Genomic DNA, 24,956 nt, shown 5'->3' with positions numbered 1-24,956 from the left:
GGCTTGAGAAAAGCACCACTAATGGGCTGTAATTCACTGGTGCCCAACAGACTGTATTTCTGTCATTTCTGTTCCTTGAGGACTCTTGGCCCAATATTCCAAAGCACAGAAAAACATGGCAACAGCCCATATGGCTGTGGGGCCATGCTCAGAGCCCCTGGGCTCAGATGCTCCAGAGCTGCAGCGAGCCAAGGAAGCTGAGCACAGGGGGCTCTGTGAGAGCTGCAGGTCCCAGGAGGTTCCTCAGGGCCCGGCTGGCACCCTCCATGGCTCTGATCCCCTGGGGGTGATGGGCAGCGGGACCTTTTTGCTCAGATGCCCGTGGAGAAGAGGCAAAGTGGTGTCTAAGTCTGAGGCTGCACAGCCCTGTCTTTGGGAACAGCAGAGTGCAACAGGCAGGGCCAGGCAGCTTCATGAGAGAATCATTGCTTCAGAGCTGGTCAGAAAACCTCAGCCCTTGGGGAAACACAGCACACCTTTCTGTGGCCTGTGAGGAAGAGCTGCTGCACGTCAGCTTCAGGAGACATAAATCTGTATTAGTTTCTCTGCTCTGAGAGACTGCTTCAGAGAACAGAAGAGCAGTAACCTCTGAGGAGCTGAAATGCACAGCGCAGAAGCAGGTCCTCCACATGCTGAAACGGCACAGTTTCCAGGAACATAGCTCCAGCAAAATCAGCTCTTGTTAGGTTCCAATTTTTGTTCTGTTGTTTCTCAAAGGCTCTGTTTCTGCAGCATGCCAGCCTGGGCAGCAACAGAACCCCGTGAGCTGCTGCTCTCTGGTACACACTACAACTCTTAGCAGCAGAAACTCTCAGAGCCTTTGGACAGACCTAAGTTGAGGCTGTGACTTCAGACCCACTGACTTCACGACTTAACGGGTCCAGTGGAAAAGGGGGAAGTCATGAGAGGCCACAGCTCTGCTGCCAGATGAAGCACCAGCCTGTCCTGCCCCCTGAGCACCCTCTGGGGAGAATGCTCTGGTGATGGAGGGGAGTGGCCAAGCAAAGCAGCTGAGCCCATGCCAGCACCAGCCCCACCTTGCACACCCCGGCTGCACCTGGGGTGGCCCCACGTTTCCATTTCTATCCAGTTTCAGGGTTATTTCAGCAGCACCAGCTGTGTGGAGACTGAACTGGACCTGTGGCCAAAGCCCCAACCTCAGGCTTCCCCCTGTCCCAAGGCAGAGCTGCAGGGCACCGTCTGCAGCCCCTCTGTGAGCAGGATGCAGCCCACCACCTACACCTCCCCATGCCCACGGGCTCTGCTTGCCCTCTTGCCCCCCACCACTGATCCTGCAGCTCTGCCCTTGGCAGGGGGCCAGTGCCCCGTTGCCACAGGAGCCCAAACAGGCTGCAGTCTGCCCCACAGCTGCAATGTCCCCACAGCCTGAGCCGCCGGGCACCGTGTGCCAGCAGCAGGTTGCTCCTCCTTGAACTCACTGAGCAGCAAAGATGTTACAAAGTGAAAACAGTCCCTTGGCCTCTGCACAACCCCTTCAGGGAGGCTCCCGCACTCCGTGGGAGGTTTCTGGGTTGCTTCTTTGGAAAAGCTGTTTGAGGTCAGGCTGACTCAGTGTTTCCCAAAAGGCAACAGCTCTTATTGTTTCGGTGCAGGTCTGGAGCAGCAGCCAAGCACCCCAGCTGGGGCATGCACCATCTCCTCGGGAGAGATGGGTGCTTTTTACCCCACTACAGGTGGTGTGGGTCGGCACCCAGACTGCCTGCCCCACGCAGAGCCCAGCACCCGCAGCCATGGGGGAACCCACATCTCCAAGGGCTCCACAGCACAAGCTGAGCCCCACAGTTCTCAGCCCTTGGCTCGGGGTTTCCCTCCGTGCCCCACCAGCCCCCTGCCCAGCTTTCTCTTCTGTCAGCCCTCCCGCTGCCACCCCCACCAAGCAGACGTGCCCCCCGAGTGGGCCAGGGGCAACGAGGGCTCAGTCCCACCACAGCCACAGAAACAAATAGGCATTTCTCTCACGGGCAGCACTGTCCTTTAGATCCTACAGCAATCTGCAGACCTGCTGCTCCTCCCCGAGGGCTCCCCACGGCTCAGCCCTCCGTGGGAGAACGGTGTGGGCAGCGTGGCACACAGCCCAGCATGCGGCTGAGCCCCCCGGCGGCACAGCCCCGCCAGGCAGCTCCCTCGCCACAGGCAGCCCACGGCTCCCCTGCTCCTCGCCTCCGTGCGCAGCCTCCACGGGATGGCTGGGCAGCGCCAGCAGCCCCTCGCCCGCTGTGGTACTGCCAGGAAGCACTTGCCACACGCTGTCCAGACACCACTATTTACAGGAGACCCACGGAGAGAGGCCGAGGAGGTGCCTGCCGGGGGGCACAGCCAGCCAGACTGCTGCCCGCCACGTGCTACCCGCTGGGGCTAGCTGGGCGCTTTGCCCACTTGCTGCCAGGCTGCCTCCTGTGGGCGAGGGCAGAGTCAGTTTGCAGGCACTGTGTTCTCAGAGGCTGGGGCAGTGGCACAGCCCAGGCGGCACGGACAGGCCAGAGAGAGGTGAGGGGATCTGCTGGCAGCATCATCACGCCCTGGCAGCAACCGGCCGGAGCGGCACAGCCCAGGCGAGTGTCCAGCCCGGTCTTAGTCGCTCTCGCTCTGCAAGGAAGAGAGGGAAGAGCAAGAGTGAGGTGCCAGGGGCTGGGCTGGGGGGAGTATATACCCCCTCAATGCCTCTAGGGCCAGCTGATAAGACTCCCTACCCAAGAAGGGCTGTGTCATGCCACCTCACCTCCATTTTGCTGTATATCCAGCTGAGGAGCTTTGTCACACGCGTGTAAACACCGGGCTTGTTCTTCTGGCCACATCCTGTCCCCCAGCTCGTCACCCCAGCCACGTACCAGCGCCCATTGTCCTCACAGACCAGGGGCCCTCCGCTGTCACCCTGGCACAGAGGGGCAGAGCAGTGAGGACATAGGAGATGGTACCCAGCCAGGGGACACTGCCATGCAGGAAAAGTGGGCAGCCCTGCCCACAGTGGGACCGTGTGCCCCCAGCTCACCTGGCAGGCATCTTTCCCTCCCTGCAGGTACCCAGCACACATCATTCGTGGGGTCAGGTAGCCCTCGTACACCTTGTCACTATTGCAGATCTTGTAGTCAATCACCTTCACCTCGGCCTCCCGCAGCTTCGGGGATGTGTTATCTGCAAGGCAGGAGGAGCCATGGGGCAGGGTGGGCCTCGTTCCCCCAGTGCCCCCGGCCCCTCCGCAGCACCAGGCATTGCCAGGACAGTGGGGGAAGAAGCTGGCAGCTCTTGCAGCGCTCCTCTCTGCAGAGCTGCCCACCCTCACCTTCATTCTCCCTGGTCTTCCCAAAGCCTGTGATGAAGCAGGACCTGCCGGTCTGGAATTGCTGGCCGTACATGGGCAGGCAGGCTGGACGGACCTGAGCTGGAGGCAGACAGATGACAGCCAGGTGAGGAGAGAGGGATGAGTCACCTCGGGGCAAAATAGCTGCTGTAGTCACCAGCCCTGCAGCTCGGGAGGAGTGTGGTGCACAGCAAAACCTCCCCTCTGTGCTCACCCGGGCAGGGTCTCTGCCAGCCCCCACCACACTGATGCTCCAGCTGTCAGCAGCCCCACGCAGCCCAAGGGACAGTTCCAAGGGGACCCCAGCAGCCTCATGGCCCTGTCCAGCCCCAGACTCTCTGTCCCTCCAAACATCAGCCCAAGCCAAGCTCAGCCTGGCAGCACAGCAAGGCGAGAAGCCTCACCTGACAGTGTCAGTGGCCTGGAGAGCTTCATCAGAGCAATGTCGTAGTCGTCATGATCGTCGCTGTAGTTGGAGTTGATGATGACCTGAGAGACAGGGACACCCTCCGTGTGCTGTTTCAGGTCCGAGATCCCGCCGTACACCTTCCAGTCGTCGAGGATCTTCATGCTGTTCCTGGGCAGGGACAGATGGAGGCAGTGAGCAGTGAGATGCAGGGCTGGGTGCGAGGGCTGTGGCCGGTGCCCCTGGGGCCACACAGCAGCTCTGTGGGCAGCTGCCTGCAGCCACACTCACATGAAGAAGCAGTGGGCTGCAGTGAGGACCCACTGTTCCGCGATGATGGTGCCGCCGCAGATGTGGATGGGCCCGTACTGCACGCTCACTTGCCAGGGCCATTTGCTCACGGAGGTTTCCGTTCCTCCTATGATCCGGCCAGAAATCCTCTGCCCACAGGCTGGAGGGGAGAGCAGGGCTGAGAGAAGGGCTCAGAGAGAAGGCAGGCCTCGAGGGAAAGGCACACAACACCCCCACCCCCGCAGGCACCGGCGGTGCTCAGGACAGGGACCAGGGATACAGTGGGAACGCAATCGTCACAGTTTTCTGTTACCCAGAAAACACCCCGTTTGCCCACCCTCGGCAAAGAGCGGAGGACATGGCTCCCCAGCGTGCCTTTGGCCTTGCCATCCTCTCGCCGCGTGCCCTGCCAGCCGTGCCCCTTACCCGTGCATCGCAGCGAGACATACTTTCCCGTGAGACACTGTGAGCTGCGGGAGAGAGGAGGGAGATGCAGCGTGAGCGGCGGCGCTGCAGTACCGGGCGCGGCCAGGAGACGGCGACACCGGGTACCTGTTGAGGCTCTGCTGCACGGTCTCTCCGTCACCGCTCACTGCCAGGCTCTTGCCGGAGACGTGCAGAGGGATGTATTCGGTCTGCGACGCGCTGCCGGGGGAGAGGAGAGAGGCAGTGAAGTCCCCTACAGGTAGACACCGCCGCCTTCTAAACCCGGCGGCGTCAGACTGAAACGCCCAGAGCAGCGCTGGGCACGGACCGTGCGTGTGGCCGGGGCAGGGGGGCAGAGCAGCGCCCAGGGGGCTGCCAGGACCCCGCGCCCCAGCGGCACGGCCCCTCCGCGGGGAATTACTTCTGAAATCCCAGCTGCCGGCATGTCTTTCTGGAGAAGGAGTCGTTCCAGGAGCTGCTGCACACCGGCAGCCACTGGCTCTCGGCGCTGGAGTACACGTGGAGCAGGGACTGGTCGGAGGCGAAGCGCACTGCGGGATGGGGAGGGGGTCAGCGGGAGCCCACCACCCGGCGCTGCCCTCGCTCCCACCACCCGGCACTGCCCTCGCTCCCACCACCCGGCACTGCCCTCGCTCCCACCCCTCGCTCCCACCACCCGGCGCTGCCCTCGGTCCCGGCGCTGCCCTCACCGCAGTCCAGCTCGTCGCTCCGCTGGGAGCAGTCGACGACGCCGTCGCAGCGCACGGGGTTGTCCCTGCAGCTCTCGGCAGGCTCCTTGTATACGATGCCGGTCTGCGACCGCCAGAACATGACTGCAAGCGAGGGAACACGGCGGTGAGGCCGGGGCGGCTGGCAGCGGCTCGCTGCGGGTGAATGTGCTGTGGCACACGCAGAGGGGTTGGGAGGGCATCTGCCACACACAGGGGACCTCCCAAGCAGCAGGAGGGAGCTGAGGGATGCAGGGCTGGGGGAGGACCGGCCAACACTGAGCATGCTAAGCAGCTCCTCTCTCCCTGAGCCCAGTCCCAGCTGGCTCTGCCAGAATCATGGAATGGTAGGGCTTGGAAGGGACCTGTAGACCTTGGAAGGGACCTCTAGAGCTTATCCAGCCCAACCTCCTGCCAAAGTAGGTCCCACTTAGATCAGGTCACTCAGGAACGCGTCCAGGCGGGTTTGGAAACCTCCAGAGAAGGAGCCTCCACACCCTCTCTGGTCAGCCTGGGCCAAGGCTCCCTCACCTCACAGTAATGAAGTTTTCCTCCATGTTTAAGTGGAACATTTTGTGTTCCATGGGTATCCCCAGCCCCTGCTGACCCCCAGGCCCTCCCAAGGTCTCCGTGCCCTGGGAGCTTTGGGCCAGGACCCCACTCACACAACAGGATTAGAGCGATGAGCAGCACGATGAGAATGGAGGTGCAGAAGATGAGCGCAAGCCGTCGCTGGCTCATGCACGGAGCTCTGAACATGGAGGATCCTGCCAGCAGGACGGAGGAAGGGTCAGGAGAGTGGCTGTCCCCCACAGTGCCTGGACTGTGCTGCCCACCAGCACGTGCCAGCAGCTCCCTGGCTCCACATGCACCCCAGCTCCCCAGAGGACTCACGTCTTCCCATCCTGTCATGGTCATTGTCCTCTCCCTTGCTCCCCTCACACCTCCAGGGAAACACTAGCCTGTGCCAGCAGTGGGCACAAGCACCCATTCTTTGCCTTCCTCCAGCCCTTCCCACCCTGGCTGGGCCCAGGGCCAGGGTGGTCAGAGACCACCCTCGGCACCATCCTCTTACGTGTGCTCTCACAGGTGGTGCAGGGGGCCGGGGCCGGGCTGGACTCTGGGCTGTAGGGCTTGAAGCTGATGCCAAGGACGCTTTCTGGAGGCTGTGGAGCTCGGGCACCGAAGATGTTGCGGACTTCAGAGGCATGAAGGCTGGGCGGGACGCTGCGGGGTGATGCCGTGGCCTGCGAGCACAGGGAACTGTTACTGGCCGCAACTGTTGCCCACCAGAGACTCCCCGCAGCAGCCACCCACCAGCCACGAAGGCAACATGGAGCTGAGCCCCCTGCACGGTACCCTGAGCCACATGGAGTGTCACTGCTGTGCTGCCTCTGTTCACACCAGCAGGCCTGAGCTGAACCCCCTCCAGGAAAGCTGCAAACCTCTTTGTCACAGAGCTTCTCCCCTTTAAGGTGGCAGCTGGCCAAACTCCCCAAACTGATCACAGCAATCAGCCAGGTGTTTGGCATCGGCTCAGTGACGCTGTGGCCCAGTTCCACGGGGCTAGTGCCCCAATTTATGCATCTATCCTTAATTAGCCATTTGAAAAATACAGCGCAATTTCCAGCTGTCATTTAGTAACACTTAATAATCAGTGTTTTCCAAGCCCTGAAACGTCCTGAGCCTTGGAATGCTGCTCTGCCGTTGTGTCACCCCTGACACCTGAATTCACACAAGAATAAGCATTTGTTTCCTTTCCTCCAGACACACTGTTCTGAGTGTTCAGCAGCTACAGAAGCCAGAGCCTCTCCTCTCCCTTCAGAGAGAACCATGTACAAAGCCCACAGTAAGTGCTGCTGCCCCTGCTGCTGTAACATCTCAGATGCACCTTTGGAGAGAAGAAATGTCTGTGAGCCCTGCCGGGGCATCCCCAGGCAGCACACGGCACCGGCAGCCCGGCCTGGCTGTGCTCTTGCCCAGTGCTCCCCAGGCTGCCCCTGCCTCCCAGCACCACGGCTGCCTTTGTGCCAGCTCTGTGGGGGAAGCCCCTCGAGCACAGGTTGTGTCTGTCCCTACAGACAAGGTCATTGCTGTCCCACACAGGGGCACCCAAGGCAGAAGCAGAGCTGCCATCCTCAGGCAGTAGAGTGCGGCCAGCCCGGCACCTCAGCCCAGCCCTCCTCCCAGGGGACCATGTATTGGCCAGCAGCAGGGCTCAAACACACCTCTCCAGAAGCCTGTCCCTGATTTTTGGCCCTGCAGCTGCTAGAGATCACACTTTCTCATAACCAGCAAACACCCCTTTCCCTGCCCGGGCGGCAAGCGGCGGCTGAGCCCGCGTGCGGCTGCAGGACGGGCAGAGCAGGAGCCGCCACCGCTGCCGAGTGTCCCCCTTCCAGCTGGATTTCCTCTACCTTGATGTTTCCTGCCGGGAATCAGGAGCCCTAATGAGCAGGTCGGGAGCCTGCTCAGGCTCATGCTTTGTAAATACGGCTGTGCCCTCCCTTGCAATGCGCTGGTGTAACTTCCTGGGCATTACGCCGTGAGTCACGCAGCCGGTGTGGCTCCCGCACAGGCTCTGCAGCGCGGGGCACACGCATCACCTCTCCAGTGCTCCCTGCTGAACTGCCCACAGCCCAGGCACAGCATCCTGAGCTCTGGGAAGGCTGCCTGGCCGCTCGCCCTGGCCAGCAGCAGGGTGCACAGGGCCACCTCCGGCACTGCCTCTCGGCCCCGCTGGCACAGACCTCCTCCTGCCGCCTGCGGGGCCCTTGGCACGGGCACTGCTAATGTCTCCCAGCCACTGACAGCCTCCTCCCCACTCATGTCAGGGGCAGGAGACACACAGAGCAGCTCCCCACCCTCCTGCATACACAGGGAGGAGCAGAGGAAGTTTCTGTTTCACACCACCACCCACCACTTCTCACTCTTCCCCACCAGACAGCGATAAGGAGCGTGCATTTGCTCAGCCTGCAGCTTTCCCCACACCAAGATTTCACAGCAGCCACATGAGCAAGCCCGGGCTTGGCTTCTCCTGGGCTCTCCCAAAGGTGCTGGGGAGCCCCAGAGAGCCCCTCGGCACACTGTGTGGGGCTGGGTGGGCACAGCAGCCGGGAGGGATGGAGAATGCCCTGGCAGTGTCCTCCCCTAAGGAGCCTGAGCAGTCACATCGATGGGATTCAAGTTCTTGCAGCAAACATTGCACATGCAGGCCATGAAACATCCCTGGGTACCCTCATTGGAAAGCACAGCTGATCAGGAGAGCCAGGGCTGCAGCAAGCCCTGCACTTTGTTGCTTTGCAGAAACAAAGCAACGTGCAGCTGCCCCAGAACTCTTCCTAGGAAAGAGAACTTCCCCTGCGTGTGAGCGGGGTTTTTGTAAGCACCCAGACAGTATCATTTACAGCAGCATTTGTGTGCTACCTCCACACTTCTGACATTTCATGTGCCTCACCTTGCAGCAAGTGTAACCCTTTGGTGACCAGAGCAGCAGAACTACAGTGCTGTTAAGGACAAAGCTCTCCATCCTACTAGAAAACAGCCCAGCATCAGTGGGCTGCCGTCTCCAGCATGTGAACAGTTCAAGTCAACATAGTAATAAAACCAGAGGGTAAATTGCTCTTATTCCTTAGCAAGAAACATGTCCTTTCTTAAACTTGGGTGAACTATTAGCTACTTATTTCTTCTGCAGTCTAAAGTCCAAGTTTGGTTTTTCTCATTCAGGTCTGAAACCTGTCTGTTCAGGTAACGAAACTTTTACTAGGGGCTGCTGTTGTGTGGCCACTGGAGCAGAGAGCAAACAGCAGTGGCTTCACAAAGAGATTTCTGTTACCCCAGTGAGCGAACTCTGAGCTCTGCCCACAAAACCTTTGCTCGTCCTTTGCTGGCTCCTGGGCAAAGGGCAGCGCCGGAGCCGTGCGTCTCTCACACCCACCTGCGGTTGCAGCCCTTTCTCTGCCGCCCTCACCTCCCCCAGCCACCATGCCCTGCGGTGGGCTGGGGCCTGAGTCAGGCATGGGGAGGGGGAGCAGGGGCAGCTCCCTTGGTGGCAGGGCTGACTTTCAGGCAGCTGGGCAGGAGGGATGCTGGGGATGCACAGGCACTCCTGGCCAGCTCTGCTCGCCTCTGCCCTGGCCCATGCTGTCTGCAAGACAAGTAACCGGTGCCCATCTGCAGTGTGAGCCCTTTGCTAAATGTGTCATGAGGGTAAACACCAGCTCACTCCTCCTTCACTCTACTGAGGCCTACAGCAGAGCTGGGAAAAGCACCTAAACCACAGACAGCAGCAGCAGAGAAGCCCACCCCCTTCACACTGTGAGCTGCCATGTGCACTGACCTCCTGCTCGACTGCTTGCCACAGAGAGAAAGGCACCAAATCCACGGCAACCAGCAGGGAAAAGGAACCCAGGCTGGGCAGGAGGCTCAGGATCCACGTGCCATGGGGAGGGAAAGCAAGGAAAGCAGCCAGCAGTCACCTGAAGTTTTGGAGTGGGAGAGGAAGCCAGGCAACACCTGGGGTGTTTCAACCAGACCCAGGGCCCAGCCATGGCTTGGAGGGGAAGAAGGGCATCACAGCTCCCCAAAATTTGGAACAGCAAGAAGGAGGCAGCCTGGCCTAAGTATGCTCTAAGGAGCTGCCTAAACAGGGGATGATCTCTCCCAGCTGAGCTTGGCAGCCCATCCCTGACCATCCCTCCCTGCTGCAGCTGGGGGCAGGGAACCTGCTCCTTCACCTGATTGTCCCCAGCCCACAGCTCCCCACACAGACAACAGTGGCATTGTCCTCATCCTCACCTGCTACAACCCCTTCCCGAGCCTGGGAAAGGCCCCGTGCCCTCCTGGGGACACTGTGCCTCCGTGGTGCCTCCCCAGGAGGGGACAGACCCGCAGTCCCAGGGACAAAGCAGGCAGGAACTGCTGGAGGATGCTGTAAAGAGGCAGTGCAAGGGGAAATCCCAAAGCACACAGGGGACATTTTGCAAGTGCAGGGGACAAGCCACGACAATTGAGTCAGCCTGATCTGGTCAGAGTTGGGCTGCCCTGTGCCAAAGGGAGCAGCCCTTCAGGCAGAGATCAGTGTTCCAGAGGGTACCGGCCACTCACCCCATTCCATGGATGGGTAAACTGAGGCACGGAAAGAGGAAGTGACCTTCCTGCAGTTGCAGGGCCAAGGGTGGCACCTGAGACTGCTAATGGCCCACTTGATGCAAGAGACCAAGCCAAAGTGGCCCAGCAGAGTTGTCCAATGTTGGGTAACTGTCTCCCTCCCTGGAGACGTCCCAGTTCCTGCCCTGCTCTCAGCAAGATGCAGAGCTGCCGCCCGCTCCAGGGGCCACTCAACGCCGAAATCACACCCTGGGGCCAGCCTCTGGCACGAGCCCGCTCTGCCCCTGGCCCTGGCTGCCTCTGAGGCACCCACATGCCAAGGGGCACGAGGAGGGAGGCTTGTCCAGCCTGCCTTGCCTCCCCTCAGGCCCCATCCGCCCCGTCGCTGCCGGCTTGGCGCGTCCCGGACACGGCTGGCACGGCGGCCGAGCTCAGTGTGCTAATTACGCGCTGCCTCGCCCGGGCGAGGTGCTGAGCCCAGTGCCCAGCCAGGGATGGATGTTTTCCCCATGACAGGATGCTCAGCCGCGGCTGAGCCGGCCCTGGGCAACCCAGCCTGGAAAGAGCAGGGGGAGAACTGTGGGAGAGCAGGCGAGGGAGAGCAGCGGGGCCTGGGGCTGCCGGCGTGCTGCCGCCGGCACTGCTGGTGCGAAGGGCCCGGAACGTGCAGCTCGCGGGGGTGCCAGGCGGCTCCCGGGGGTGCTGAGCAGCTCCTGCTCCCACCCGCAGCCCCAGCCAGGCCCCTCGGTTCACAGATCCACTCCAGCACGGCAAAGCAGCGGTGCCAGGGGCCTTGAGGGGCAGCGGCTGGCACCACGCACGCTGGCAGGAGTCCTCCTCCCTCTGCAGCTCGCCCCGAGTCCCGCTCCCCACCGGCAGCACCGGGCTGCTGCGAGGGCAATGCACCGGAGGGAGAAACCTCGCCCTCCCCCAGACACCGAGCGCAGCGGGTCAGCGCCGGGCCGGGCCACGGGACCCCCCGCGCCTCACGCCTTACCGGACAGGGTTTGGCGTCCATGGGCCGCTGCGGCGCCGGGCCGGGCTCACAGCTCCGGCACAGCCATCCTTCGCCGGGGCCGCGGGGACGGGGCAGGAGCTGTTTGGCGAGCGGGCTCGTACGTCAGTGCCAGCGCCAGGTGCCGAGGGAAACCAGTCCGACCTGCCGCCCTGCTCCTCCGCTGCCTGTTTCCCAACTGCTCCCGGCACGGCACACAAAACACCTGCCTCTGCTGAGGAACGCCGGGCACGGGAAGCAGCACGGCTGCCACCAAAGCTGTGGGAGCTGGGAGATCCGGCCCCGGGGGTGAGCAGCATCACAGGCACCCTCTCTGCCCAAGGGCCTCTTCTTCACTGAGCGCCAGCCACATGCTCACCCGCACCTGGCCCAGGGCTGCGAGTGCCAGCTGAGGATGGGAGGGAGACGAGGGGTGACTAAAGAGTCCAGAACACCCTGCTCTGAGGGCAGTGAGCTGCTGTTGCCTTCTAGACTCCATGGAGGCTTTTTCTCTCCTTTGCCCAAGGAGCAAAGATTCCACATTGTGCAAGTCTCCTGCTTCCTCTGCGCGTGTGAGCTTGGGGATGATTTGCTTAACCCAGAACTCACGTTTGGGAGAAATAAGGTGAGATAAAGATACCTCTAATGAGGTAAAGATAGCCACATTTACAGGAGGAAAGCCCAGCTCCAGAGTGTGTGTTCTGATGTCCAGAACCTGGAGCCATGACCCTGGGCTGCCAGAGCAGAGTTGCAGGGCAGATGGAGCCTGTGCCTGTGCTCCTCACTGGCCGAGGCTGCACAGCAGATAGGCAGGATGCTTTCCCACAGATGCAGCCAGTGCTTCCTGCAACTTATCTGCTCCCAGCTCTGAGCAGTGCATCCAGTCTCTGGGATAAGAAGCAGCCCCCTCCTTCCTTTCTGGGCATGAGGGCAGCTGGGTCAGGGGAGGGCAGCCTGGTCCCAGGAGGCTGTGCCTGGCTCTGTGGTGTCTCCTGTGAGCCCCATCCTGACACTATTTTTCCAGGCACATTTCTCCCAGCATTATTCACACCTTATTCATCCAGCTCCCCACCCACAGCTGCTCAGCTGAAGTGCAGGGGACAATCAGGGCCATCCAAGCTGGAAGGAAAGCTGCTTCACACTCCCTGGATCTCAAGGCTGAAAAGCCCGGGGTGGATGTCTCTGCCCTCTCCTCCCTGCCTTGGGGCTCCCCTTCCCAGAGGGGCTAATTCCTGCCCTTCTCCTGTTCACAGCCTGGGGCCAAAGCCCAGCAGCCAGAGAGGGGGATGGGGGAGCTCAGAGGAGACCAACGCCTGAGCCATCCCCATCTTGCTGCTTACTCCCTATGTTTTTCCTAGCAAGGTGATTGCCAAGCCCTTTGCCTGCCCCTCTCCAGTGAGCCCACCCAGGGCAAGCGCTTTCCTGGCAGTGCCCATGAGCCAGGCCTCCTGCTCTTGGGATCCTCTGCCTCCAGGGTGTTTTCTGAGCCAGCCCTCGCTCTGCAGTACACTTCTCTAGTTTTCACCAGACTACGAGCATTTTGTCTGCTTTTTGCATCTGCCCTGTGCCCCCGATGGCAGAGGGAGGCAGGAGCTGGCCACGCAGCCTGCACCAGCTGCCACGTCCTCTTCTGAAGAGGGATTCTGAGAAAGCAGCCCCAGGAACGGTTGCTTGCTGCAGTTTCTACAAAGCTGTGTATGGAGAGCAAGTTCCAGAGAACCCTGTGTCCGGGCTTGACCTTGGCAACCTGGTGTGCTGTGCGTGCACACCTCCTGGGTGAAACCCTCACACTTCTTGCTGGTGACTGCTCCTCTGAGCCCTGCTGCACCCTCCTGCCCTCCCAGCTAGCAGAGCGAGGTGCTAAGGGCAGCCAGCCAGAGCCTGGGAGAGCCCTGTGGCTCCTCCACTGTGCTCCAGGCAGCAGGGTGCTGGGAGGGAAAAGGAGCACCCTGTTCTCCCGGGAAAGGTGCATTGTCCTGCCCCAGGGCTGGGCCACAGCCACCTGCCTAGCTCCACACAGGGGCCCACAGCAGAGTGTTTCAAGGCTGGCCACGTCACCTGTGGGGCTGGAGGCTGAGGATGGGCTGTGCTCTGCAGCCAAGGGCAGCCCCATGGCCAAGCTGGTGCCCAGGGCTGGGGCAGGAGATCCCAGCAGGAGCCGGGCAGGGGGCCGGGGTGGCTGCAGCTCCCGATCTCTGGTCTGCAGTAACAAATAACAGAACACAAAGAAATGGATTTAAGTTGTTCCAGGGGACTTTTACATTGGGCATTTGGAAGAACTTTTTTTACTGAGAGGGTTATTAAGCATGGGACAGGCTGCCCAGGGAGGTGGTTGGAGTCCCCATCCCTGGAGATATTCAAAAGACACGTAACTGAGGTGCTGAGGGCACGGGTTAGTGATGGACCTGGCAGTGCGAGGTGAGTGCTTGGACTCAATGATCTTAAAGGCCTTTTCCAACTGTAAAGATTCTATGATAAGGGCTGCAGAACTTCTGGGGAAAGACCTGCTCTGTGGTTTTGACTCAGGAGGTTTCCAGGTTATTAAAAACATGGCTGTTCCTATTCGAAGATTAGTCAACGATTTTGAACACAAAAAGGAAACTTGACGGTGTTCTTGAGGCCTGTTTTGACCTGTGAACTCAAAACCTCTCATGCTGACACTGAAAACAGGGGGCTGCTCTTTTCTGTGATGCTTTGGTTTTAACAGGGTGCACGGGGTGGTCAGCAACCCCTGCTGCAGAGGTGAGCTGCAGCTATGGCTGGCTGCCCTGCCTGTGCCAGGGCTGGTGCAGAGAAACTCTCCCTAGCAGAAAAGTACCGAGTGGGGAGTAGAAGTAGCAGCAGAGTGGCTGAGGGACAGGGCTGCGTGCTGGGAGGAAGAGGGGAGGCCACTGAGAGGGACCCCGGGCAGCACCCGCTCCGTGCAGCAGCTCAGGTGCCAGCACCAGCCCCACAGGCAGCCCGTGGTGAGCTGAGCTTTCCTTCAGCACAACTCTCATTTCTCCTCAGCCTGTTTCATTTTCCCCTAAACTGCCAACCGTTTCTCCCAAGGCTCTGAACCGCCTCGCCCACAGGATGAGCCCCATGAGGTCTTTTCCACAAGGCTCCCTCCTTCCTCTTTTTCTGATCCCGTAGCTTTTGATTTTCATTCTTTTGCACAAAACACGAGCTGTGGCTTTGTGTGGGATGGGCTCTGCTTCATCTCTGGACTCCCAAATTCAGTGGCTGCCAGATCTGACTCACAAGCTGACAGCAGAGTGACAGGACATCAGCTGGTGTGCCAGAGACGGGGAGGCAAGTCAAGCCAGGGCAAACCTGGGGGATGTGCCCATCCCTGAGGCTGGCCCTCGGCACAGGAGGCTGCCAGCGAGGGAGAGCTTCTCCTGCTGCCAGGCACCCAGCATCACTGCCCTCTGCCACTGGCAGAGTGGAGCTGGAGCCTGCATGTCCCTGGGTGCCACAGGAGCCAGGCTTGCCAGCCTGCCATGCTTGAGGTCCTGCCGTGCCTGAGGCCCCGTTGCCCAGCTCTGCTGCTCAATTTGCCGGTGTTCTGGCAAGGCTGCAAGTTCATGGAAGCCCATGGTCTTTAGTAAGAAAGATGAGTCAGGGGACAGATTCTGTTCAGAGTCAAAGCTGAAATTTCCCACTTCAGGAATTTAAGGTGGTTCTTTAAAGACAACCTCTATGCCTGCCAAGCCAGGGACTGCTCTGGAGCTTTCTGAGGCTCTCCAGAGCACTTTTGGTTTTTCTTGCTCTTTTTATCTGTGTCCTTTCCACTAATTCCCCAGTGGGAAATTCCTCCTCTTGAGGCAAATTGTTCTCCATCACAAGGGAGGGCCCCTGGGCTTGCACAGGCTCCAGGAAAGCCCTCAAGCAGGCTCTGTTATAATTCAACCTGCCTGAAGACAAAGCAGAGGACTGCCAGCGTGCAGTGGCAAGTCAGGTCCTAGCACCTGAGGCCAGCATCACCAGACATCGGAGACATGGCCACGGGGCCAGAGCCTCGGGGCCGTGCTGGGCTCATCTTGTTTAAGGAGGAGGCAGCCCAGGCAGAGGGATGATTTACTCCCATTTTCATTTTCTCAACTGCGTACTGTTTTGTTCATAAACCCCCTCAAAGCTGTTCCTTTAAGGCTGCCTGCAGGAAATGCCCAGCCTGGGCTGTGAGATGAGCTGCGAGTGAGTGGGTGGGCACTCAAAAGTGGAAGTCACCGCACAGCTATTTTCCTCTGCGAACGCCTCCGAGACGTCACTGAGCCCAGCCTCTGGGGGAAAAACAAGCCCCAGCAGCCAGCCAGAGCAGAGCCCAGCACGCTCCTCACTCAGCCCAGCACCCTCAGAGGATGCTGAGCCGCTATGGCCCCCTGCACCACAGCCCTAGCCCTCTGTGTGGCACTGCTCCTCGCCTGGCCGACGGACGGTGAGTCTCTTATCCACACCGCGCTGGTCTTCAGCTGCCCGCTCACTGTGCCCGAGCCACATGGTTCTGGCAGGCTGCTCTGCTCCCCTCTGCCCCCAGATCCTGGCACCAGGCTGGGGACCGAGACAGGGGCAGATCCCTGGGCAGGCAGCGAGTGGAGCTGCTGCTGCTCGGCCCCTGCCACTGCCTGGGCAGTGCTTGGGCTGGCACAGCCACAGCTTCTGCTCACACCCACCTTTCCTGGGATCCTAGGGCTGTGTTAGTTCTCAGGCATCATCAGGCAGCCTTATCTCCACCACTGTGCCTTGTATTGGGGTGAAACAGCCAGTGGCTGACGTGGCACTGAGCCATCCGTGCCGTCCTCCCCGGGTAGCGGCACAGCTCTGTGTCAGACTGCAGCTGCTAAGGAAACCAGCACAGAAGAGGGTGACAGATGTTATCTATGGATTGTTTGCTTTGAGGTGACAATGCTGAAGATCAGGCAGGAGGTGTGAAAAAGTGGTTTTTTTCCAGGCAGCAGAGAAGCAAAACAGGAAAGCTGAATCCAAACAGAGCTGCTAGCAAATGGCAGGGGGGCAGGGAGGCACATAGAGCACGCTCATCTCTCAGGCCAGAGAAGCACCCAGATCCTCTCAGCCACACTGAGCTTGGCTCTCCCCAGAAGACCGAGGAAGGGGAAGAGGGGGACAAGCAAACACGGAACCTTGGAAGTGGGACAGGGCTGGGGAAATCCTTCTGTGTCTAGAGCGCATGGGCAGTTGCTGTAGTCACAAGGAGCTTTGCCCAGCTTGGTGGGTGCTGCAGGGAGGGGACAGGGTGCTATGCAGGCTCCCCTAACACTGGCCTGGGGCCCGCAGGTGAGAGGCTGGCCAGCCCCAGGCACGTGCACTTTGCTGCGGAGATGGCACATCACCTGCTGCAGTGGGAGCCGGGACACAACCTCCCCAGCAACGTCCGCTACGAGGTGGAGCACAAAGTGTGAGTATGGAGAGCACAGAGAGGTTCAGCTGCTGCCCAGGATCTGGTACTGACAGCGGTGACAGTGGAGGCCCTGGCCGCTGCCCGTGCTGCTCTCATCCTGGGCACTTCTCCCTGCAGCTATGGCACCAATTTCTCCTGGACAGCCGTCCCAAACTGCATGAGGATCTCAGGGAATTCCTGCGACCTCACCTACTACACCCTGGATCCTGCCCTGCGCTACTACGCACGGGTCAGGGCTGTGTCTGGAAACCACACATCCCCGTGGAAAAGAACCAACTCTTTCTCTCCACAAGAAGGTAGGTCGGGTGTCTGCCTCTGCCCTGCAGCCCAGGGGCTGCCAGGCTGCTGGGGAGAACAGCAGCAGGGTGGGACAAAGCTGGGGCAAGCAGCACTGGCTGCAAGGAGCAGACACAGCTCAGTCTGCTGCCGAGCTGCAAACAGGAATGAAAACCCCAACGTGCTCTCCCAACTCACTTGTTTGCAGCCAGCCTGCGGCTATCGGGCCAGAGCCTCTCTGTGACAGGCAACAGCGTCCACGTGCAGCTGCAGCTGCTGCTCAGGGTGGGCAACACCAGCGTGAAGTACGAGGACATCCAGAAGCATGCGAGGCGATACGTGGTGTACGTCAGGAGGGCGCAGGACAACCGCACGGTGAGACGAGGTCCCACGCCATCCCCGTCCGTCACGCGCAGCGCAGCTCAAGCTGAGCAGCACAGTTTTAAAGTGCAACTTCAGATCGAGCTTTCTCACAGCCACACCACAGTAGAGGGATTTCTCTGTGTGTTTTCTTGCAGTAGATTCCCCAGTTCTTGTTGGGCTTTTGGGTCTGGCTGCTGTCAGCTGTATTGCAAAGCACCCCAGGGGACAGTGGAGCAATGGGGAGGGAAGCACAGGGCACGGTCCTCCCTCAAGAGCTGGGGGCTCTTGGGGACCAGCCTGCACTCTTCTCATTGCAGTACCAAGTGGTAGAGACCACCCCGAAGTTCAACATCAGCAGGCTGTTCTGGGACACGGAGTACTGCATCAGCGTGGAGCCCGACGTGGCCAGCCGCCGCATCCGTGCCACGCGCACCGACGAGCAGTGCGTCACCACCACCCACAGGCACAGTGAGTGACGGGGAGCTGGCCAAGGGGCCCTGGGGGACACAGATCCTCTCCATGCTCCTGGCTCTGGCCCCCTTCTGTGTGTGCATGGAAGGCTCTGCCTCGCCCCCCTCACCTAGGCACATCCTCTCTTGCAGAGAGTGCAGAGTTTGCCCTGGGCATCGTTGGCTCCTCCTTCATCACCCTGTTGTTCTTGGGCCTCCTGGGATCTCTGCTGGTGTGCTTCTACGTAAAGCAACCTGTGAGGACACCTGCCGTTCTGGTAAGGCAGCTGGCACGAGGCTGTGAGATTGGGTAGCTGTTGGGAGAGGCAGGCGACAAGCAGGGACGAAGCATTGCTCACGAGACATGGCTCACCCCTTTCTCTTCTCTCCCTTCCAGAAGTCTTTCATAAAGCAGAGCTCGCTCTGGGTGGAGCAGGAGTCCTCATCCTCAGGCAGCCCAGACACAGACCCTGTACAGCAGCTGTTTCTGGGACAGAAGGAGCCCCAGCAGAACAGCGGGCTCGAGGGCAGCACCAGCACAGCACAGCTGCCCCTGGAGAAGGGCTGGAGGCTCCCGGGCTGGTCTGAGGAGTGGCTGCGCCTGCCAGGGCTGGGGGCTGCGGGCAGCAGAGACAGCAGCTGTGCCAGCACCGACAGCGGCATTTGCCTGCACGCCCCTGAGCTGGGCTGCTCCTCGGGGCCCGAGCCCCAGGGCTACAGACAGCAGCTGCCCGCTGGCGATGACAGCGGCCTGGGCTTGGAGAGCGGCCGCCTCGACCCCACGTGCTCGTCCAGCAGCGGGAGCCCCGGCCCCACGGAGCCCCTGCAGCCCTGCGGCGGGGAGCTCAGCCAGCAGGACCTGCAGTTCCGGGGGTACCTGCAGCAGAGCAAGGGCACGGTGCAGCCCAGGTGGGACACAGCCAAGGCGCTGCCCTTCTCAGGCTGGGCAGGATGCCCGCAGGGCCCGGGCAGCGCAGACGTCATGCTGGAAGTAGAGTGCTCCGAGCTGGCTGTGCCCAAAGGCTATTTGAAGCAGTCCTCTGCCGAGCCTCCCCGCAGACACACACAGGACCTTGCTCCACGGGCAGCCCCTTGGGAGCCCATTGCCTGGGACTTTTCCAGCCAAATGGGACCCCAAGTCCCTACTCTGCTGAACTATGGGGCTCCAGGGGCTCTCTCAGCCTCCAAAGATGGATCCCAGCTCCTGAAAGCTCCTTTCAACCTGAACGACTTGAACACTGACCTCCTGGGGACGCTGCCCCTCATCTCCAGCCTCAGCACCAACACGTGGCTCATGCTGCAGATCGACCCCCTGAGCCTGCTGAACAGGGACAGCAAGGACAGCCGCCTGTGAGGCACGTGCCCTCGGCCCCACACGCTGACCCAACTACCTCTTCTGACACTGCCCACAGGGGGCAGCTACTCCAATAAGCTACTGCCAACCCCTGAACACTGATGTGTCCAACGGAGCGGTGCCCTGGCCGACATTCGCCCAAGAAGCACCTTCTGACCTACTTCTGGGGCAGCTTTGGCCTCAGTACCACTGTAGGCAGCCCCCAGTGTGCCTTGCACCTTCTCTGCACCCAGTCTCCCATGTAAAGCTAACAGGCATGGAGACATGCTGCTGTTCTGGAGGGGCTCCTCTGCCTCCTCTGACCACTGTGTCCAAGGACACGCACCAAAGCGTGATCCTGCCTCCCCAGCAGCCCAGCACAGAGCCCCAGGGCCAGCCCTGTGCTTCCCCTCCCCACTTCCCCCTTCTATTGGCAAGCCCCATGCTCCTCCAGCTGACATCCACACCACTGATGCCGTCCAAACCTTTCACAACAGAGACAAAGCGCAGAGCAGCCTGACGTCAGCCATCCTGCAGCTGGGAGCATGGAGCTCCCACCCTATCTGGCCTCGTTTGGAGGGAGCAGGGACTTTCCTGACCCTACAGAGACCCCTGAGCATCCAGCTCCTAAGACAGAGCCTGGGCACTAGCTACCTCCCCCACAGTGCAGGATGCTTGTGGCCACTGCTCAATGAACCCAGCACGAGCCAGGGCAGCCCTGCCCACACTATGCTCCACGTTCTGCCACTGATGCATACAGACCTTATTTATTCTATTTAATTTGTAAATACAGAAAGGATGTGGTGTTATTTATTTGGTCCACTCATCTGTACAACCTCTTCTAAGGTCAAGCTGTGCTTTCTGTTGTCGGACACAAGCTTTCCCATTCAGCAAAGGGCACTGTGGCTTCGCCTCACACAGGGAGAAGCACTTCCACATCCCAGCCATAAGAAGGAGGACAGCAACCAGCCCACCGAGAGCTTCAGTATCATCTGAGGAATGGGCTGGTTGTCCCAGGAGGGAACCGTGTTGTGGGAGCACACACCAAAGCAGCAGCAGGGAGAAGGGCTTGGGCAGCTTGGGCTGACCCCACAGGGGTGTGCTGGGTGTGCAGCACATCCCACGGGCAGCAGCTTGGGGACCAGGCACCAGGGAAGGACAGGAGCACATCCAGAGTGGACACAGTGGAACCAGGGGGTGGGGGAACAGTTTGTCACAGTGGAAATAACCATGAGATGGGAACAACTTACCATGAGCTACATCTGACTCCTGCCACCTCACTGGAGAGCACTGCTGAAAGCCACTTTCCAACAACCTTCAGAGTGGGGTAGCCCCATTAAAACTCTTGGTGGAAACCCAGCTCAGGGAGAGCTTTTTTTTCAGGTGAGAACAGGAACCACTGCAGTCAGGAGAAGGGATGTTGATGCATTGCTGTCTCCTTCTGTTACATCTGACTCGCGCCTGAGGTACGGTCCCTGTTGGGGGGGGGGGCGGGGGGCAGGCTGCTGCCATGGTGGGCATCCCCATTTCCATCGCCACCAGTCCTTCTGCCTCTGGGTATTTTGGAGGTTGGGGCTTTTTGTTTGTTCTTTTTGACTTCCTCTGAAGAACAGAGTCATCAAAACCAAGCGTGACTGTTTCTGTTCCTGTTGAGTGCCGGTGACGTGACGTCAGGCGCTGCGGCCGGATCCCGCGTGGTGCTGGGGCTGCCTGCCAAAGGGCTCCTGCTGGCAGCGGCCAGGGGCAGCACCTGGGGCAGAGAGAGCTTCCCTTCCCCTCTGCCACTGTCCAGGGCTCTGCTTTCAATGAAACTCAGAGAAGTTTTCCAGAGAGCCACAGACCTCTCGGCTTTGATAGCTGAGAGCACAGACTCCCTGTCTCCCAAGGAAATCCCAGATGCTCACGTTTTCCTGAGTGAAGTCACAGCCCAAGGCACAGGGGATGTGCAGGAGCACCGCACCTCGGCCACCCCGGTGAGGGCTGCACCCCTGCAAACACCTTTCTGCCCCCAGCACAGCCCACAGCGGTGTCCCCACCACATTTCCACCACAGGGGGCTGCAGAACCCCCAGCACTGCACAAAGCCTTTCAGGAGCAGCAGAAGAGAGGGGGCCTGTGGCCACCAGCTCCCTTGCAAGCCAGGGTGCAGACTGGGGCTCTCTGCTCCATCCTCATCATTTCCCCACATACAACTGTGTGGTCTCCACAATTCCCCTTTGTTTTCCTTCTGAGGAAACAGCAAAGAAACAGTCTGGAAGCCCCTGTCCCTCGCCAGCCCCCTGCTGCCAGGCAGGGCTCCTCTCCCACTGTGCCTGTGCTGCTCCGGTGCTCCAGGCACTTCCATGGCTGCTCACTCCACTGAGGCTGAAGGCAGCTGGCACAAGAAAGCCATGAGGAACGCCCACGGAGACTTTGTGTTTGCACCATCAGTGTGGAGGACAAATTTCCACGTTGGAGCAGAGATTTGATGAAGAAGGGAAGTCTAAAGCACTCTCATTTCCCTGCCGTATTTTCCCCTATTGCACAAACCCAGGCACCCAGCTCTGGCTCGCTGCCAGCCATAGTACTCCCACTGCCCTGTTCACCAGCAGCCTTGCCCAAGGTCTCCTGGGCATGCAGCCCCCTGGTCCTGAGGGCTGGGCTGTCCCTGGGCCCTGGGGAAGGTGTCTTTTGTCTCCTAGATGTACGCTGAGGAAGCTGGGGATAAGGCAGTCCCTTCCCCTCAAGTAAGGGGCAGACATGCCAGTGTGGGGGTGGCAGCCAGCCCCAGGCTGCTCATGGCCAGGGAGGGCCAGTGAGACACAGCTGTGGGGAGCAGAGGGAAAAGCTCTTTTGAAAGCAGAAACTGGACCGCTCCAATTTCAGCTGCAACCCAGCATGTGCAGGGGCTGCTTTTGAAAGAAGCGAGAGCAGAGGAATTGCAGCGTGTCTGGTTTTGGTTGCTCTTTCTGTTCCTGCTGGGAGATGGCAAGAGGCAGCGTGGGGCAGCAGTGTGGGGAGCACAGGGGGTCCCAGCCCCGAGCTGCCTTCACCCCTGGCCACGAGGCCAGGCCCAGGCTGGGGACAGCAGAGAGGGAAACACAAACCAAAACCCAAGGGGAAGCGAAACCAGAGCCCAGGAAAGCCCCAGGTACCCCACAGGCGTGGGGAGGACTTTTACAGGAAAAACCTTGGGACTATCCCAGGGAAAACTGTGATGAGCAGGGGCTACAAGGGGAGCTGTGGGGCACAGCCCCTGCCCAGCGCCTGAGCTCACACACAGGCACCGTGGGGCTGCTGCTGGGGGCACCTGGGCCCAGGCTCCTACCTGCACACCAGCCCAGCCCCTGCTCAGGGTCCCCGGCCGTGGAACGGTGTGTAGCTGCTCCCTGCATCGCTCAGCGAGCCGCTGATACTGAATGGTGGGACCAGCTCCAGCGCCACTGCCCCCAGTCCCCTGCAGGGAAAGCAGAGTCAGCAAGCCGCCTGCCCCAGCCCCTGCCCCTGCAGCCTGCGGGCTGGGGGCTGTCCCTGGGCATCTCCCCCAGGGAGGCAGCTCCTGCAAACGGCAGAGCTCGGCTGAGACACGGCAGCCCTGTGCCACGGGGCACCCAGCCCCTCAAAGTCTCACTCACCCGGTGTGGTACAGGTTGAAGATGAAGCCAGGCCCTGGAGGGGGTGGGAAGGAGAGGTGTCAGAGGCACGACCTTGCCTTCCCTCTGCCGTGAGCCTGTGCAGCGTGGGGATGGGCACAGCCAGCCACGGCAGGACAGCCCTGCGCATCCCCAGCCTCTGCGCGCCCCCGGCTTACCCCAGAGCCACCCTGCCACTGCTTTTACTGTCCTCGGGGAGCAGCAAACCGCAGGTGTGCTTCCCACACCCGGGGCTCTGCAGCCCTGTTCTCTGGAGCACTCCCAGCCCCGGCGCTGCCCGTACTCACGGTGCCAGCGGCGGCAGCACCGGACCAAGGCGCACCCAAAAAGCATCATCAGCAGCACGGTCACCCCGACACACAGCACAGCCGCGAGAGCCTTGGTGGGCTCTTGTCCTGCAAAGCAGAGGGAGAAGGGGCCCTGCTGACACACACCTCTGGGAGGCTGGTGGTCCTGGGGATGCGGGTGGGGTATGTCCCTCCTCCCTGTGCCTGGAGGGACCGCGCTGCCGTCGTGGCAGCTTTGCTACCCAAAAAGCCCCATTCGTGGACGGGTAGTTCCCTCTAGAGGCTGCACGTCTCAGGGCGAGCAGCTCGGTGCTGCCGGAGCCCTCCATCCCTCCCGGGCTCACCTCGGCTCCTGCCAGGGCTCCTGCACTGCCGGCGGGCACGGAGTGGCCCAGGCACAGCACAGCCAATGAGATGCACAGGGCACGTCTCACGCAGCGTACAGCACATCAGACACAGCTCTGCAGCCACCACCAGCCCCTGCTCCCGAACCCCTGCACACACAGCATCCCACACCCCTCTCTGTCACAGCGGGCTCCAGCGTGAGCCCATCTCACAGGCAGCCTCTAGCACACACACCCAGCATCCCCACACCCACAGAGCCCCCCTGACCAGTACGCTGTCCAGTCAGTCCCAGTGCAGCCCAGTGCATGTTGAGTGGGCAGAGCTCAGGGGCTCCTGTGGCCAGGAGGGGACAGGGGGTTTGCCACTGCCCCAGCTGATGGTGACCTCCATGGCCGAAGGCTTGGGGCACACACCTGGCACTGAAGCAGGGTGCTGTCTTGCAGCATCAGGAGCGAGGAGACAGCGGAAAGGGATGACCTCATAGCAGCTAAATTTAGCCAGATGCCAGTGGAGTGAGAACATTTCCCCTGTGGTCACGGTGTTTACATAGTGAGCAAGGTCCCGGGTCATCCCACAACCCGCAGCACTCGCTCTTCCTGATGGGATCAGGCAAACACTGGGGAGATGCTCTGGCAGCTCCTGAGCGGCAGGGCAGAGCAGGCAGGACCAGCCTGCCCTTCCTTCCCTTCTCCCAGGCTCTCACAGCAGGGCTTGGGAGGCTGGGATCTGTGGGCAGCCCAGGCACACTGCCTCTGTGGCTTGCCCCGGCAGCCAGGCCCCGGCCGGCGTGGGCGAGGGCAGAGACTGCGCTGTGGCTGTGACTCATGCAGCAGCAGCTGCGGGCAGGAGGAGCCATGGGACAGGAGGAGCATGGTGCAACAGCCTCCCTGAGTCAGCCAGCTGCCGAAACTGCCCTCTCCCCCCGCCTACTGCTGGTGGGAGGACGATGGCTTTGTGCCCGGCCCGAGCGCCCTGCCACACGTGGGAGGCACTCCCTGACCCGACAGCCCCCGGGGCAGACGTCCTCACGTCCCAGCCAGCCCCACGCTGCAGATCCACACACAGCACAGGGGAGGTTACCAAGCCACTGCCTGTGCCATAAACCATCCCCATCTCTGCTCTATAAGAGGAGAAAAATGCCACCTACTCACCTGCCCAGGGGTCCATCTCCTGGCGCCCGGTGCCGTGGGGGCTGCTCGTGGCTGACCCAGACTGGGAGCTGCTGTGACGATGCTGGTGTGAGCTGGAGCCTGGCACGTCCCGCCTGTCCCCTCCTCTCCTGGTGACACAGCCACCTCACTGCCTGGGCTGCAGTCAGGTTGGGCACCACTCCTTGCCCACTGGTCCAACTGGTTCCCTGGGGAGACAGTAGAGGAGCTCCAGCAGCTACGACTCCCCAGGCAAAGGAGGGAATGTGGCCTGTGCCCCAGCCAATGGGCAGGGCAGGACCCAAACCTTGAGCATCATGACACCAGGGGCAGTGCCTGGGGCACGTGGGGAGGGTGGCCAGGGATGGGTGGGATGCAGGGGGATGATGCACGTGGCAGACCCTGAGGCCCTGGCACTGCCCAGCTCACAGAGCCCAGGGCTGCTCCTCG

At 60.8% G+C, this 24,956-nt stretch overlaps 2 protein-coding genes across 3 annotated transcripts; one reads left to right on the top strand and one right to left on the bottom strand.

Moving 5' to 3' along the window:
- Nucleotides 1-1,951: 1,951 nt before the first annotated feature.
- On the bottom strand, nucleotides 1,952-23,438 carry TMPRSS13 (transmembrane serine protease 13). Of its 2 annotated transcripts, XM_062014144.1 has the most exons (15): nucleotides 23,014-23,438; nucleotides 22,709-22,742; nucleotides 22,402-22,530; nucleotides 6,246-6,417; nucleotides 5,836-5,937; nucleotides 5,153-5,275; nucleotides 4,864-4,993; nucleotides 4,569-4,661; nucleotides 4,443-4,486; nucleotides 4,017-4,176; nucleotides 3,724-3,896; nucleotides 3,302-3,400; nucleotides 3,011-3,153; nucleotides 2,741-2,893; nucleotides 1,952-2,607 (listed from the first exon to the last, which is right to left on the bottom strand). In XM_062014144.1, exons 1-15 carry the CDS (start codon nucleotides 23,340-23,342, stop codon nucleotides 2,593-2,595), a joined length of 1,899 nt encoding a protein of 632 aa, XP_061870128.1. In that variant the 5' UTR covers nucleotides 23,343-23,438; the 3' UTR covers nucleotides 1,952-2,592. The 2 variants fall into 2 exon arrangements, with proteins under 2 accessions (XP_061870128.1, XP_061870129.1); XM_062014145.1 differs by lacking the exons at nucleotides 22,402-22,530; nucleotides 22,709-22,742; nucleotides 23,014-23,438 and adding an exon at nucleotides 11,277-11,333.
- IL10RA (interleukin 10 receptor subunit alpha) lies at nucleotides 15,556-19,904 on the top strand. Its single transcript, XM_062014146.1, has 7 exons — nucleotides 15,556-15,693; nucleotides 16,551-16,671; nucleotides 16,792-16,970; nucleotides 17,159-17,325; nucleotides 17,631-17,781; nucleotides 17,916-18,040; nucleotides 18,160-19,904. The coding sequence occupies exons 1-7, from the start codon at nucleotides 15,630-15,632 to the stop codon at nucleotides 19,114-19,116; spliced, it is 1,764 nt and encodes a 587-aa protein (XP_061870130.1). The 5' UTR covers nucleotides 15,556-15,629; the 3' UTR covers nucleotides 19,117-19,904.
- Nucleotides 23,439-24,956: the final 1,518 nt, after the last annotated feature.

Source organism: Colius striatus, chromosome 23, assembly GCF_028858725.1.
Source record: "Colius striatus isolate bColStr4 chromosome 23, bColStr4.1.hap1, whole genome shotgun sequence".
Lineage (NCBI taxonomy): Eukaryota > Metazoa > Chordata > Aves > Coliiformes > Coliidae > Colius > Colius striatus.
The sequence above is the reverse complement of the archived record's forward strand: the minus strand, read 5'-3'. Positions and strand labels throughout refer to the sequence as shown.

Bases quoted from the DNA above. Each gene is read 5' to 3' on its own strand.
- TMPRSS13 (XM_062014144.1), bottom strand. From the start codon at position 23,342: ATGGAGGGCTCCGGCAGCACCGAGCTGCTCGCCCTGAGACGTGCAGCC. The intron at 6,418-22,401 runs GTAGGAGCCTGG...CTGTGCTCGCAG, and splicing joins GGGGCTGGGCTGGTGTGCAG to GCCACGGCATCACCCCGCAG. The intron at 3,401-3,723 runs GTGAGGCTTCTC...GTCTGCCTCCAG, and splicing joins CAGGCCACTGACACTGTCAG to CTCAGGTCCGTCCAGCCTGC.
- IL10RA (XM_062014146.1), top strand. From the start codon at position 15,630: ATGGCCCCCTGCACCACAGCCCTAGCCCTCTGTGTGGCACTGCTCCTC. The intron at 17,326-17,630 runs GTGAGACGAGGT...TTCTCATTGCAG, and splicing joins GGGCGCAGGACAACCGCACG to TACCAAGTGGTAGAGACCAC. The intron at 17,782-17,915 runs GTGAGTGACGGG...CCTCTCTTGCAG, and splicing joins CACCACCACCCACAGGCACA to AGAGTGCAGAGTTTGCCCTG.